We start from the raw sequence: 17,043 nt of genomic DNA, 5'->3' as shown, positions 1-17,043 counted from the left end.
TACGCAAATCGGACCACGGGTCTCGGAATAATCGGTGATAATACATAAAAAAAAAAAAATAGCCACAACCGAATACAGAACCTCCTCCTTCTATGAAATTGAAGTCGGTTAAAAAGTTTAATTTTGGACGTAACGTAGGAGAAAGAGTACTCTCAAGTTTTAAATCTAAGGGCATTTCTAACAGTGGGTGAAAAGACTCAACAATGCTTAGCGGGTAATTACTTTGATCTAGAGAGACTGTATTTGTTGAAAACACAAGATCAAGTAACCTATTATTGCTGTTCATAACATTATTATACTGCTTTAGATCACAAAAGGCCATGAATTCAATAAGTGTTTGGTATACATTACAAGAACTATTTACAGGTAACATAGATGTATCGGAATTACTTGCAATCCAATCCACGGAAGACAAATTGAAATCTCCTAATATTAATGCTTCAGTAAAACCAATAACATTTGTGGACGCCTTATCAACAAACAGCTCCAGATCATTAAATTTTACTGGTGGGGGTAGATATGCACAGCATAAGCATATTTTAGTTACACAATCTCTAGATCTGTTCTCTACAACTATCCACAAGTCTTCCAGTTGTGTTTCAAATTCATACATTCTGTAAGACACTAATCTCTTATTCACCGCTACCATAACACCTCCGACAGTTTTTTTAGCTGATGGACTATCAATATTTCGTGCACGCCTGTACACATTATATCTGTCATCGAACAATTCACCATCACTTATATTATCCTGTAGCCACGTTTCAGTGATACAAATATCGTATTGATTGACATAAACATTGCATAGAAAGTCTATGGTTTTAGTGTTTAATCCTCTAGAATTTTGATAGTACAGAGTTAAGTTAGACACAACAGGCGACTAATTGAAGACAGGTCTTTCAGAACAATGGCTTGCGACGTTTCGTCTTTGCGAATAAAGATCCGCCCGCTTCGAACCCAAACAAATTTGTAATTCTTATCTTTTGCTGCTTTTCTTGCCGCCTTATGCAATTCCCTATTATACGGCGAAAGGTGCTCCGCTACATATATAGGGACCTTATCGCCACCAAGGCCAAGATGGCTAGAGTTGAGTTTGTCATCCTCGTGGGTTTTATTGAATTTAATCACTGACGCAAGTAGTCTGTCGCGTGTTATGGGACTTTTCATCTGTACTACTACTGAGCGCGGTCGCGAGCTAGCTGCATCTAATTTAGCTGTTCTAGTGCAGTGATGGATATCATCTTCTTTTATGTCGCAGGACACTGTTTTTGCTAACTGCATAATTACCGTCACTAAGTTTTCAGATCGGTGTTCAGACAAACATTGAATTTCAACGTTGCAAGCACGTGAATGCTGTTCTATTTGAGTAATGCGTTGATTTAGTTCTGTGTTTGTAGCTTGTAGGATTTCTACCTCCCTCGTCAGACGCTTGCACTCCTGTGACGTATGATGTGTGTCCTTGATATCCTCAAATTGATGATTGATGAAGTCCATGGAATCCTTAACTTTGCTTATCTCTTCCTTTAGACCCGTTATCTCTGCCTTCACATCCTGCAGATGAGCGGACACACTTCGGTTTAGAACTTTGGTTATTTCTTCTGACAAAATGTTGCGTAACTCCGTACCAACGACATCGCGGACGTCTTCTTTTGTTAGGCATTGATGACTTCTATTACCAGATTAATGCAATAGCCAAGAATGATCGGCGTGTTCTTTGTTACTTTTTTGCCTCTGGGTTACCCATGATGCAGGAGTCTTCATGTCGACATCGGTTAGCTGCGCCGCGGCCTCTAACATAAATTGGTTTCGGATCGGTGTATTTTGGTTATTCCCTTTTCTTGCACTGCCATTACAATTTGGGCAAATCCAGCCTGCCTTCTGGGTGAATGTAAGGTTGTTGAACTGCAATTCATCTATACGGCAGCATTGGTAATGGAATGCCAAATGGCATTTTGAACAGTCCAATTTTTCATTTATGTATAAAGGGTCATCACAACCCGCGCACTTGACCGCATCGTGCACACTGCGATTTGCATTTTCATGCATTTTTTACAATTAATTAAAGTTGCAAGCTATTAAAGGCTCCTAACTGCTCTGTATGGCGTTATCTTTAAACCGATTGAGGCAAACGACACACTACTAAATGCTCCGCAGTGCTGTACGATCACGGCGTTTGAGTATCACAAAAGGCGTAAGCGCCGCGGAATTTTGAAGCCGCTTACGCGTTCACTGGTATCAAAGATAGATGTAACTCCGTAATAGATGGACACAGTCTAAGGAAAAAACGTGCCTCGAAAATCAAGAAAATTTGATTCTCGATCAGAGAGTGCTACTGGCTTTGGCCTACTGTCGTATAGATGGCGTTGACGGTTTCGTTTGTTATTTAACAATTTTAACGCATATCAGTGAAAGAACATGGGTCAAAATCATAAAAATAATTAATGCAAATAAAAAAAAATCATTTATCCATATTTAAATACATTTTATCGTATTTTTATAAATCTTCATCTTTAGTTTTAAAGTGTGTCAATAGATGGCAGTGAATTTACTGTGACAGTACCGCTCTATTTTATTATATCCTCTTTGCTGGTATGTTATTTATTGTTTCTGACGGTGTTTTTAATATTGTTGCAAACTATATGTATGAATTGTACTTCTTACACTGTACACTGGTTGCTTTCACATGTTACATTTTGATAAGCACAAAGTAATGCACTGAATTTATATAAAATTCGCCAAGAATAAACAATTTAAATCGCTTTTATGGAATTAAAATTACGGAGCTCACAAAATATCGTTGTACGTGTTCGGGTAGTTCGCGCGGAATCAATTTATTACAAAAAATTTCAAGATAGGTACTTATATTTATGTATCTTTGATTTTTTCGCCTTGCATCCGTCTGACTGTCGTTTTAGCCACATAACTAAGATTACATTTTATGTTGATATTATGCTTCACATACATCATTGCCTTAAACATGAAATATAATTCCCAGTGTTGACGATTTTATAGTTACATTCAGTTCTTTAAAATATGCCACAAAAACTTTCTGATAAACTGTGAGCATTTTTCTTAGTTTTTCAATTCATAAAACATCCACTTCGCCTTTTATTTTCGCGGCAGTAGATAAGTTATTTTAAGTCAATTCTGCTTCCGCTATCAACTTTGTAGGAGTATAATTAACAGGTATTCATTTAATATTTTTGTCGGAACTCATATTGAATAACACAATAAACAACGCGCAATAAATCCAATAAACTAGAATTACAGAATGAAAAAATTGAAAAATGTTCAACTTTGTCTCCAAAAAGATTTAAAAAATACCTACGCGTGTTTGAGTAGACATTTTTACCGCTAATGTTTAAATGAAATATTTTAAATGTGTATTTGTATAGGTAGTTATAGTTTGTCAAAGGCCTGTTTCATTTCAAACATAGAGAGAATCATACTATCTTTGTCTTACACTAGTACTAGCACCCAAAAGAAAAGGATGAGTATAGTTTTTTTTGTTCTTATTTGCTGACAACTTGGTTTGACCAACTATAAATTTGCAATTCAAAATGATTGAAATTTGTTCATAATGTTTTTTTTAATAATTTTTTTGTAGGTTTTATACAAATAAAACTGCAAAATATAGTTGGTCAAACCAAATTGGCAGTAAAGAGGAATGAAAAAAACTATACTCATCCTTTTCTTTTGGGTGCTAGTACTAGTGTAAGACAAGGATAGTATGATTCTCTCTGTCTATGTTTGAAATGAGACAGTCCTTTGACAAACTATATATCAAATATCGTTTATTGTTTTTTTTTATAGGCGTATTGGCAGAATGTCATTCCGAACCAAAAAGCAATAGTTTTTTTTAATGTCTGAATGCCATGATGCTGTGTCACAAATATATGTGAAATGGAAATTAAAAAAGAGCCACTTCCCGGCCTAGGCCTGCAAGTTTGTAATTCAACCAAAAGGGTACTTACTGTCGGTGGTCAATAAGGCGCTATTTCAATTCGAAATCAAACTTATCGACAAGCGACAATGTGGTACCTTCTGGTTGAAAACGTCACATTTATACAATTTATTTATTTAAGGTATAGAAGTGTAAAACTGTAGTATAAAAAGGGTAACTACTAGGTAGGTATAGGTACACTGATTTAAACTAACACGATTTTCACTCATAATTTAAAACTAATACGGGACTTAATCGCGTACAAACTTACGTTTATTTATGGCCTGACGTTCCGAACGTGACGTTACGTTCGTGGTCACAGGCCGACTGGCGAGGAATTGTATCAACATCTTCTTGCCGCGCGGGTTTTGCGAACTACCCGCACTTGATCTTGATTATTAACTTGTACGCTAGGGTTGTCACTTTGCCTACACACAACACTCACGACATCCAATGGTATGTGGCGGGATGTTTTTTCCCCCTTACATTTGCTAATTACTGGATTCCACGAAGACGAAATCCCCTGTCCCTCATTTTGATTGAAATTTCGATGTGTTCTGATTTCAATTGCTTCACGTACCTTCCTGCTGTAGTAAAGACGTTCCGTTGAGAGGACTTTGGGATTATGGAGCTCAATCCAGTGGTTTGGTCACGACTGTAGCAAATGTTCGGCTACCGCAGACTTATCTATTTGACGTTTTTTAACAGCTGCGATATGCTCCTTGACCCTTTCCGCTATAGTGAGTTTGGTTTCCCCAATATAGGAACTGCCACAGCTGCAATCAATCTTATAAACGCCAGGTGTTTGATAAGGGATAACATCTTTTGCTGACCTTAGTTGCCCCCAACGGAACGTCTTTACTACAGCAGGAAGGTACGTGAAGCAATTGAAATCAGAACACATCGAAATTTCAATCAAAATGAGGGACAGGGGATTTCGTCTTCGTGGAATCCAGTAATTAGCAAATGTAAGGGGGAAAAAACATCCCGCCACATACCATTGGATGTCGTGAGTGTTGTGTGTAGGCAAAGTGACAACCCTAGCGTACAAGTTAATAATCAAGATCAAGTGCGGGTAGTTCGCAAAACCCGCGCGGCAAGAAGATGTTGATACAATTCCTCGCCAGTCGGCCTGTGACCACGACCGTAACGTCACTTTCAATACGTCAGGCCATAAATAAACCTAAGTTTGTACGCGATTAAGTCCCGTATTAGTTTTAAATTATGAGGTATAGATACCTCATTAGTTTATTAGTAAACAATTACCTTATTTACACAGACAAACATCATTATATAATTGGACAATTACAGTAAAACTAAAATAAAATAGAATTACATCGACGTTTAAAACACTTCGTAATCGACACATTGCCATCACTACGACCGACGAGCTTTATTACCCCTGCCTCAAGTTTTATGGCCTCAGTAGTCTTTTGGGTTGAGGGCGAGTAGTGAGTGAGAGTAGTTAGTGCTTGAAATCATATTACATTGAAGGTAGAATCACTTTCCGTAATAGGACCAGATGTTTCGAATTTTTAGTTTTGGTCCCGTTTCGTGGAAAATGTAGCCATGTCACGAAAATTGCGAATTTAAATTTGGAAGACTACTTATTTTTTTTACGTGTCCGTAAATTTCACACGGAAATCTTGGAATCCCGTATTTTAATATCATAATCCCCAAAAATGACAATTTAGATCAGGTAAGAGAAGTGAATGACGCACCTCGTCGACGTCCTTCAACTCGAGCAGCGACGAGTGCGGATGGGGCCGCACGCGCAGCTTGACGGTGTCGCCGTCGGGCAACTGCACTAGTTGCTCGCCGCCCGCTGCCGCCACTCCGTCGCTCCACTCCGGATCTTGGTGCTCTGTCACATCACCACAAACTATATATAGCGTGTTTAACTAAAAAGCAATTTCCTAAAAATCCGCCGCGTACCAGTACTATCCGCGATCAATGTTATGTAGCTGATGACGACCAGTTTCCGTAGCTCGGCATTCCGCCTTCCAAAAGCATTATTTTTATGATATACGAGGCAATCATGCAGACGAATCGCCTGATGGTAAGCAGTTACCGTCACTCATGGCTCATGGACACCTACAACACCAGACGGGTTACAAGTGCGTCGCCAGCTTTTAAGATTGGAGTACGCACTCACATCCTCCTCCTACAATACATTTACCGATCTCCGATCCCCGCTCAACTGAAGACTCATCACCAGTTATGTGTTAAGTGGACAGGTTAGCGTGAGCTCCACTTTGTACTTATCTCAATTGTGAAATACACCAATAGTACATTACTACAGAGATTGGGAAGTAAGGGGTTGCCGGCCGAATGCATATAGATTACTTATGAGGCCGACAACCCCTTTTCACTCCGATATGTATAGTGCTTTTCTCAAACATGCAATGAAGTAAATAAATAAATCTCTACGAAATCAAAGTTTTATTTCCAAAGAAACTAATCACAAAATTAGTTATGTTTTCCACACGTGTCGTATATTTTACACATGTAGTTTGTCAATTTATTACACAAATTTTCAAGATATATTTATGAGATGACTGTCTTATGCATCACATACATCGTTGCCTTAAACATGGAGTACAATTAACAGGCATTCATTTAATATTTTCGTCGGAACTCATATTAAATAACACAATTAACAACGCACAATAAATCCAATAAAATAGAATTACAGAATGAAAAATGTTCAACTTTACCTCCAAAACGATTAAAAAAATACCTACGCGTGTTTATATTTTTAATCTGTATTTGTAGTTAAATTTGCAATTCAGTATTATTGGAATTTGTTAATAATGTTTTATTTATTATTATTTTTTTAATTTTATACAAATAAACCTGCAAAATATATCAAATATCGTTTTTTATTATCAGGCGTATTGGCCTATTGTCATTCCGAACCAAAAAGCAAATATTGTTTATAGTTTTTTTTATGGCTGAATGCCATGATGCTGTGTCACAAATATATGTGAAATGAAAATTAAAAAAGAGCCACTCCCCGGCCTAGGCCTGCAATTTTGTATGAAATTTCATTACAGACCTCTCGTCTAGCCGCGCCTGAGAAGTGATACTTCCCAGCCTAATATGAAGAACATAATATTAATATTTCATTTCATGTTTGAGAAAATATAATTGAGTGTCTGTACCGTTGAGTTTGCTGATAGTGAGGAAAGGAATGAGGTCCGTGTTGGGAGCGGCGTTGGGCGGCGGCGGGAACCGAGCACTGTGCGCCGGCGTCGAGTAGTGTACCACACCCCCCGCCTCCACCGCGCAGTGCCACCGCGTGCCCGGACATTCAGCTATGGTCTGAAAACGAAACCACCAGTTTACACACACATAACTTGAACCCAATAGACCGAAAGAGCACGAAGCGTCTCCGTTTCAGCTTGGGCAATGCTTTCAAATGCCCGGCTGTTCTCCTCTACAGGTTGCATTTCTCAACACAGATTCTCGTGACATTTTGCGAGCTGGTTCGATAATTATAGGAGTTTTTTTGTAGATTCATATTAATGGAATTTTTCAATATGGTCGATCCATGGGGGCTCGCAAGGTCTACAGGTCACAGAGCCACTAGCATCCTTTAGGCTACGTATGTGAACATTACCTTCACTGGGCCGGAGTGGTCGGGCTGCGCTATGACGAGCGCGTGGCTCGAGCGGTTGTGCACCACGAACTGCGGGCATGGGTCCGGCGCCACCGTCACCAGCCACCGCCCTTCATGTTTCTGCTGCACTATCACCACTGGTATCTGTACACATTAGATAGAAACTCTGTTTTCTAAACTCAAGTTTATCGAAGTGGAAATTATGAATGACTAGCTTTATAGTCTAAAGTGTCTAGACACTAGACAAAAAAAAAATCGCTCTCCTTCTTGATCCGACTGGCAAATCATGTTACTTTTTGTCAAGCAGATTTTTAACCTAATTTGACCCCGCTGAATCCGAATTTGCCGGTTGCCCGATCGAAAGTTTGACCAGAAGTGAGATATTCAAGATGGCGGCCATTATTGCCCTACATCGCTATGTAGTAATAATGAGTTCCTTGTATGAAGACCTATATTTTTTTTTGATAATTTTTATTGCAAGGAATAACATTTGAAATAACACGTATATTCTGAAAATATTCAGTATCTATTTGGTATGGTTCAAAATATACAGTCCTTTAAATGTGGAAAACATCATCGTCAGCGGCGCACCGCAATACGAATTCCCAATTGTGAGGCCTCGTTATGTTACAAAACTCACTCGAAGGGCTTTAATTATCCTTTATTTTTTTATATATTTGTTTATTTAAATATTTATTCAATGGTTAAATCTTTTAGCACGCATTTGAAACCTTTAATCCACGTGCGCAGAGTAAGACTCTTTTGGTGAAAAAGCGTCTAGTATGAGAAATATGAGAATAGGTACGAATATTAAATAAATTTATCGTTTTATTAAGCAATTAATCGGGATTGTAATGTGTACACTGACACTTTAAAGCCTAAAACCTTAAATATTGTCAAAAAGAGTCTCAAATTTTCATGTTTCACGCACGATTCAGCCCCCTAAACCAAAAATTGTTATAGGTACAGGTACCTACAAATGTTAGGGACCTTAAAGTGAGTATGATTTTATTTGACCTATTTTATGTATTTTTAAACAAAGTCATTACTTTTACCTATGCGAATCAAATGCGTATTTCAAAGTATCTATAAATAGTTTGATTGTAATTAACTGAACACTTTAAACTTTCGCGTTTTGTACACATAATTAATGTCATTATTTATTTATAAGAACTTATTTAGCTTTTGGTCACCGTTTACGAGTTTGTTACGAACAAGTACAAAGGAACTTTAAAATTGATTATAATTAACTTTCCCGCGTTAATATCTCCCTGAATATTAATCCTAGCGAAAAATTGTACAGAATCTTTCTTGTAGGCAATTTTATGCAGATTCCTTGTGTAGAAGATTTTTTGCTATGCGCCACCGTTTTCGAGTTACTTACGAAAACCTAGAAAAAGCTTTTGTTTAATTTTTAAAGGCCTGTATATTTGGAACCATAGCAGATGGGTACTCCAAACTTTCAGAAAATACGTGTTATTATTAATGCTATTTTCTGCAATAATTATTATAAAAAAATATATTAAAAAAATATGGGTCTCCATACAAGGAACTCATTAGGGTCGGTAATAATGGCCGCCATTTTAAATATCTCACTTCCGGTCAAGATTTCGATCGGGCAACCGGCAAATTCGGATTCAGCGGGGTCAAATTAGGTTGAAAAACCCGGTTGCCAAAAAGTAACATGATTTGCCAGTCGAAATCGATTTTATCAAAAATATGACCTAACTATTAGCAAACGCCAACGCGACAGGATTTTTTTCAGGTAGTTTGACGGATTCAACGTGCAAGGGGAGTAAAATGCGAGATTGTGAGCCAATAGTTTCAGTTTACTTGAACTTTTGCTACAGAGATGCGATTTTTCTAAACGAAATCATGTCTGTTTACAAGTAAATTAATATGAAAACCGCTCGGGATCTCGTATCATTGTCACTGTAACATGGTACGAAGGTGTCCAGAAATCATATCTGACATTGAAATGAATAACCTTGTGATTGCATAATAAAATACAAGCTAATATTATTAGTGATTTTAGATACAAAATCACTAATAGTATTTGCTTGTATTTTATTATGCCCCCAATATGCATGTGTGTTGTATATGTGCGCAATAGGCCCCTGGTGGTATATTTCAGCGGCACCGGCACCGGCACCGGATCTAACGACTTGAATATGTTCATTATCTTGACGAGGGCCGCACCTACTTGCTACCCAAAGATAATGATACTTCTAACCCTGCAAAATACCGGCCAATTACCTGCTTACAAACCATTTACAAAATCCTAACAACATGCATCAGTGAAACAATTTATACCCACCTATCACGAAATAGTATACTCAAAGAGCAGCAAAAAGGCTGTAGGAAAAATAGCCAGGGGTGTAAAGAGCAATTGATCATAGATGCAGTAGCCATGAAGTACGCTTCGAAACGTAAACAAAACTTTCACGCTATGTATATAGATTACCGAAAAGCATTCGACTCAGTACCCCATAGCTGGCTCATATACATTTTAAAACGCTATAAAATTCACCCATCATTAATTCAATTCCTACAAACAGCTATGAACAATTGGCAGACTACATTAACTTTAAAGCAACAAGAACAATCAATTATTGAACCGATTCGTATTCGTAGAGGCATCTTCCAAGGGGATGCTTTGAGCCCTTTTTGCTAATAATATTACAGAATTGTTCCAACTGGCTGACATTACTCAAGAATTTTCTAAGGATGCAATTTGGTGTAGACAAATGCAAAGTTTATTCGATACATAGAGGCCAAATTCAAAGTAACCCTTATACCTTAGACACAGGAGATCAAATAGACCCCATGACCGAGCAAGATGTATATAAATACTTAGGTTTTCATCAATCCGGCCAGATTCATCAAAAGCAGACAAAACAGGAACTCACTCGGAAATTTAAACACAGACTTTCTGGTATCCTAAAATCTCACCTTAATTCAAAAAATACCATAAAAGCCATAAACACTTTGGTCATTCCGGTTCCTACATATTCATTTGGTATAATAAGTTGGGCACAATCGAACCTTAAAAAACCTGCAACGCATCATCAATACAAACCTAACAAAGCACCGAAAGCATCATCCAAAATCCTGTACTCAAAGGCTAACTTTGCCACGGCAAGTAGGAGGAAGAGGCCTGATAGATTTACAGAACTTGCATAATAAACAAATAACGACACTCCGACGCTACTTTCATTCAAAAGCCGAACAATCACAGTTACACACATACACAGTTGAAATAGATAACCGTTATACACCCCTTAAGACAGAACCACGCAGAGCAACGAACAAACAGTCAGTCTACAACAGAAAACATCAGACTGGGCACAGAAAGCGCTTCATGGTAGACATATAGCCGATCTCAACCAAGAATTTGTCGACAGAGAATTGTCAAATTCTTGGCTGAAGCGAGGCGAACTCTTCCCGGAGACAGAAGCCTTTATGCTAGCTATACAAGACCAGGTCATTGCCACCCGAAATTACAGGAAACACATAACCAAAGAATTAGCCCATCAAAGTGATTCATGTAGACATTGCAATAGTGCCCCGGAAATGATCCAACATATAACAGGTGCATGCAAAACCATAGTTCAGACAGATTACAAACACCGCCACGATCAAGTCGCATCCATAATTCACCAGTACCTAGCTTATAAATACAAATTCGTAGAAAAACAACTACCATATTATAAGTATAAACCATCCATAATCCACGAAAATAGGCAACACAAACTATACTGGGACCGCACAATTATTACCGACCGAACACTTCACTTTAATAGACCAGACATAACATTCTTTGATAAGACCACAAAAACCATCTTCTTAATTGACATAGCAATCCCGAACACACACAACATCCAGTCCACAATCAACGAAAAATTAGCAAAATATAGAGATTTAGCGATAGAACTCAGGCGCCAGTGGCAAGCCACCACTGTACATATAGTCCCCATAGTAATGTCGACCACAGGAGTTGTCCCTAAAACATTAAGTAACAGCCTGGAAACCCTGCACATGCCAACCAAAATCATACATACCCTACAAAAAGCTACAATCCTAAACACATGCCGAATAATTAGGAAATTTTTGACTTCATCTACAATAACAGAAAACACCACTTAATAATTATTTCTTATGCTTGGCCGTGGCCCGCATAATAAATATAATACCCCCTAAAAAGGAGAAAAATCAAAACAAAAAATAAGAATAATAAGAAGATTACATGACATACAAGCGAAAATAGGCAGAATTACACAATTCATGAATGGGACTAGAAGTAGAACCATCGAAAAACACGTAAACGAAATAATGGAACAATACAAAATTCATTCTGTTCATGAAGAACCAAATACACAACTCATACACACACTAGATACGCTCAAACAAAAACTTGCACTCATATCAGGACGATTAAATAGATATAAAATATGTACATTAAGAAAACAGCAAAATATCCAATTTCATAATAATGAAATAGTTACAACGAGCAAGCGAAAGGATTCTATAGTTGAACCACGAGCGAAGCGAGTGGTTCTAAAAAAGAATCCTGAGCGTAGCGAGTGGTTTCAACACACGAGAAGTAAAATACATTTGCACCCGTGAGTAACACAAAGCGAGGAAAGTGCAACATCCACAGGCGTTAGATCATCTTCATCACTGGAATCACTATTTTTTTACGATAATACGATATTATAACAGAAAACTCTGGAAGTTGTGTATTTTTACGTGTCGGAGTCGGCGAGAAAATTTTTGTTGACAATGTTGACATTTCTAACAATGCGTTTTGAAATTGCATTGACTCAACTTGTGCGTTCAGAATTACATTTAACATCATTTATAAAAACAAATGTTTCTTATGGAATCTAAGGTTTATGACTTAAAATCATTAAATAAAACTAAATTTGGTATTTTTTAATAAATTCTCAAACTATTTATTTAATAATAATTAATATCGAACGAACCATTATTATGAGCGTTTTACGTTTTGTTATCTGTCAAAAGCTACTTAAACACGCTCCATCCAAGGTCAAATTACTTTCCCCACTAGTGGATAAAATGCGTTTTTCCCCGCTTGTTTTAAAGGATAAAAGACGGCTTTCTGAGCTAGTGAGGGGAAAAACACTTTTATAGACATGTTAGACAGGCTACAACAAACACACCAGAAAATATAAGCACTAATGTAGTAGTTAATAGCTCTCCAGACCCGGAAAATCTACAAAACTTTTGGGCCGAAATATGGGATAAACCAGTTCATCATAACGCCGAAGCTGACTGGATAAAAACTGAAACTGCTACAAACAACAACTCTACTACAGAAATGACTTTTGAAAACATTCCCTTAGACATATTTAAGAAAGTTCTTAGTAACTTACACAACTGGAAAGCACCTGGTTCAGACTATTTACATAACTACTGGTACAAAAAGTTTACAAATATTCATCCCTATCTATACAATTACCTCGATAAGTTTACTGACGACCCTACCACAATACCGCCATACATTACCACAGGAACTACATTTATGATACCAAAAGACCAAAACGACCTTACCAATCCAGCTAAATACAGACCCATCACATGTTTGCAAACCATATATAAGTTTTGGACATCCTGCATTTCTGAGCTAATGTACAAACACGTAGCTGACAATAACATCTTGGCTGAACAACAGAAGGGGTGTCGTAAGTTCAGTCAGGGTTGCAAGGAACAACTAACTATAGACGCTGTAATTTTGAGACATGTGAATAAAACCAAATCCGACTTATATTCAATGTATATTGACTATAAAAAAGCATACGATTCCATTCCGCACTCGTGGCTGATCCAAGTATTAGAAATATATAAAATACACCCGAAAATAATTAACCTTTTAAAGACAACCATGACAACCTGGACAACATGACTCAAACTCAACTCTCCAACGCTAAGGTTAGAAACAAATCCAATCAGAATACAGAGAGGTATATTCTAAGGTGATACACTGAGCCCACTGTTGTTCTGCTTAGCTTTAAATCCCCTTTCCAATATATTAAATTCAACTCCAGCCGGATACCGTTTACAATACAGAGACAGTGACAGACATACTGAAAATATAAACCACTTGTTCTATATGGATGACATAAAACTCTACGCTGAGAGTGAGGCTGACCTCAACCACCTGACTAACTTGACCGAACAATTTACAAACGACATCAAAATGGAATTCGGGATAGATAAGTGCAAAATAAACTCTATGAAAGCTGGACAGATATACCAACAAAACTACACACTAGGATCTGGGGAGCAGATTGAATCACTTGACGAACAGGATACTTATAAATATTTAGGATACAATCAATCATGCCAAATACAGTATAAAGACACGAAACAAAAACTAAACCAACACAGACCGACAGTTCCGACATAGACTTAACACAATTCTGAAATCACAACTATATTCACGTCATACAATAAAAGCCATAAACACATTTGCTATACCCGTTCTTACTTATTCTTTTGGCATAATAAACTGGACTAAATCAGATCTCAAAGCATTACAACGTACCATTAATACAACAATGACCAGATTTCGAAAGCACCACCCAAGGGCATGTATTTAGAGATTGACGCTACCGAGAAAAGAAGGTGGAAGAGGACTTATCGACATAACAAAGCTACACAACAGATAACAACATTAAGACAATATTTTTTCACTAAGGCCGAATGTTCCACACTACACAAAGCAACATTACAGAATGACCGCAAGTTTACGCCACTAAACTTGCAAGACAGTACTACACAAAAAAATGAAACCCTTACAGACGATAAAACAAAAATTGCCGAGTGGACTAGGAAGTATCTTCATGGCAGACATCGTCATGACCTTTGCCAACCTAATGTCGACAAGGAGGCGTCGAACGCGTGGCTGAGGCGTGGTGAACTGTTCCCGGAGACTGAAGGGTTCATGACAGCGATACAAGATCAGGTAATATAAACCAGGAACTACCAGCGATACATTACAAAAACCCTAACCAACGACACATGTAGAAAATGCAGTAGCTGCCCGGAAACTATCCAGCATATTACAGGTGCGTGTAAAACAATAGCCCAGACTGACTATAAACATAGGCATGACCAAGTGACGAATATTATTCACCAAAAACTCGTTTATCAATATCACTTTATTACTGACATAGAACCCTACTATAAGTATAAACCCGAAAGTGTACTAGACAACTCTTCAACCAGAGATAGATATAACTCCTTAATAGATAGATACAGTCTAAGGAAAAAACGTGCCTCGAAAATCAAGAAAATTTGATTCTCGTTCAGAGGGCGCTACTAGTTTTGGCCTACAGTCGTATAGATGGCGTTGACGGTTTCGTTTGTTATTTAACAATTTTAACGCATATCAGTGAAAGAACATGGGTCAAAATCATAAAAATAATTAATGCAAATAAAAAAAATTCATTTATCTATATTTAAATACATTCTATCGTATTTTTATAAATCTTCATTTTTAGTTTTAAAGTGTGTCGACAGATGGCAGTGAATTTACTGGGGTTACAAAATTTACTATGACAGTACCGCTCTAGTATAAGTTACTCTATGCTTCAACTAAGCTTTACTTTGATAGAACCATTCTCACCGACCGAACCACTCATCATAACAGGCCTGACATCACGTTGATAGACAAAACAACTAAAACCGGATTCCTCATAGATGTAGCCTTCCCCAATACACACAATTTGCAAAGTACTATATCTGAGAAACTAACAAAATACATTGAATTAAAAGACGAGATATCCCGCATCTGGCATTTGCAGAAAGTAACAATAATAATAAAATACGTTAATTCAAGAAGTTGTAACATAGGTACATAATAAAAGTACACGATAATGCTTACAAACTAATTGAAAGGGAAGGTGGCTCAGCTGATGTCTGTGCCAAAAAGGCTTCGGGGCACAGCAGCCCCAAAGATTTTCAGCAACGGACGCTGTTATTCTGCCACCGCCGTAATTGTATCTAGCTAAGGACAGTATAAACATTTACACTATTTCATATAGGACATGATAGCAAAACCGAACAATGCGCAGTGGATAAAAAAAGTGCTAACTAAAGTGCTAAATTTAAATATCTATTGAGCAGGTCACTCAAACAAAAGTGTATGTTACTTCCTTTTGGAGGTCCAGTAAATAAGCCTTACAACGTACGTTTGAAAACCGCCAGGGACTTACAGTTAACTACTGGTGGCGGCAAAAAACGAAAACTGCCTCCAAATGACTGAAGCCGGAGTAGTGGAGGAGAGATACGCTCTTGTTGCTTACGCAAACCTTTCAACTTTCGGTTAGGCTTCCATTCAAGTTTACGCGCGAGATAGGGTGGAATACCAGATTGTTTAAGCGTAAATACCATTGCCGCAAGCTTTGATATTCTTCTGTGTGACATATTCAGTTTACCCGCTATATTAAGGTAAGGGCTAATATGTGAGCGGCGAGGGATATTTTGACAGAAACGCATGCATGAGTTTTGCACACGTTGAATCGCTCGTTCTGTTCTTTTTCTTATGCAAGGCCCATATACAACGTCTCCATAATCCAGTTGGGATAAAACTAGCGCATCTGACAAGCGTTCGCGAACATTTTGTGTTAGGTAGGGTCTAAGCTTATATAATGAAATACTGTATTACGCTCACCGATCTGCCCGTATGATCTCGCAGCGCGACGGCGCGGCGCACGGGCGCGGCGGCCAGCAACACGGGCACGTGCGCGTGTGCAGACTTCGCGGCGTCCGCCCCCTGCACTGGCAGCGCCAGGCACAAGTATGTACGCAACTCGCTCGGGTCGCCGCCACGCCACCGCTCCAGCACCCAGAAACGACTCAGCGCTTCTCCGTCGAGACTGAAAAACATGTTAATTTTTTTTTTCATTTGTACATCGTTACCCTGCATACCATAGCAGTATTATTTTAGTATAATATAGCTAGTAAATGACAGAGCCGAGGGACCTGACGAGCAAATTTTGAATACATATTTTCAGATTAATTGAGATAAAAGGTAAAAATCGGAACGATGCCTATACTTTTTGTCGCAAGTTTCGCGCGGCACGCCCAATTTTTGTTTCCTTCTAATTTCCTAACTACGCCACCTCTTAATCGCTGCACGCACAAAAAATAGTTGACTGGCAAACCCATTGTCTGTGGTTACCCTAATATTGTTTTATTGCTTTTATCCATGCTGTTACGGCAATACCTAAAGTGCATAGAAACCGGCGGCGGCCCGTGACCTTCAGCCCGACCCGCGCCTAGCGACCCGCGCGCTTATCCCCGGCTGCGATGCGCCCCTACCACGAGTACCATGACGTCACACACATGTCATCGCGTCATGCCCCCAGCAGCCAATGAGAGGCGTGCATCAGACATGTCGTGATCGGCAGCCAATAGTGTAGCGGCTCGTCATCCCTGCGCGCACCAATGA

General features: G+C 38.3%; 1 protein-coding gene across 1 annotated transcript in view; it reads right to left on the bottom strand.

The window, feature by feature from the left end:
* LOC134753720 (uncharacterized) overlaps window positions 1-17,043 on the bottom strand; it is a 190,881-nt gene that overhangs the window by 21,721 nt on the left and 152,117 nt on the right. Inside the window, exons 68-71 of the mRNA XM_063689659.1 lie at window positions 16,264-16,468; window positions 7,566-7,709; window positions 7,108-7,267; window positions 5,665-5,807 (exon numbers count right to left, since the gene is read on the bottom strand). Coding sequence (XP_063545729.1) covers window positions 5,665-5,807; window positions 7,108-7,267; window positions 7,566-7,709; window positions 16,264-16,468 — 652 coding nt within the window. The remainder of the gene's footprint in view (window positions 1-5,664; window positions 5,808-7,107; window positions 7,268-7,565; window positions 7,710-16,263; window positions 16,469-17,043) is intronic.

Source organism: Cydia strobilella, chromosome Z, assembly GCF_947568885.1.
Source record: "Cydia strobilella chromosome Z, ilCydStro3.1, whole genome shotgun sequence".
Classification (NCBI taxonomy): Eukaryota; Metazoa; Arthropoda; class Insecta; order Lepidoptera; family Tortricidae; genus Cydia; species Cydia strobilella.
This window is presented reverse-complemented; position numbering and strand designations above follow the sequence as displayed.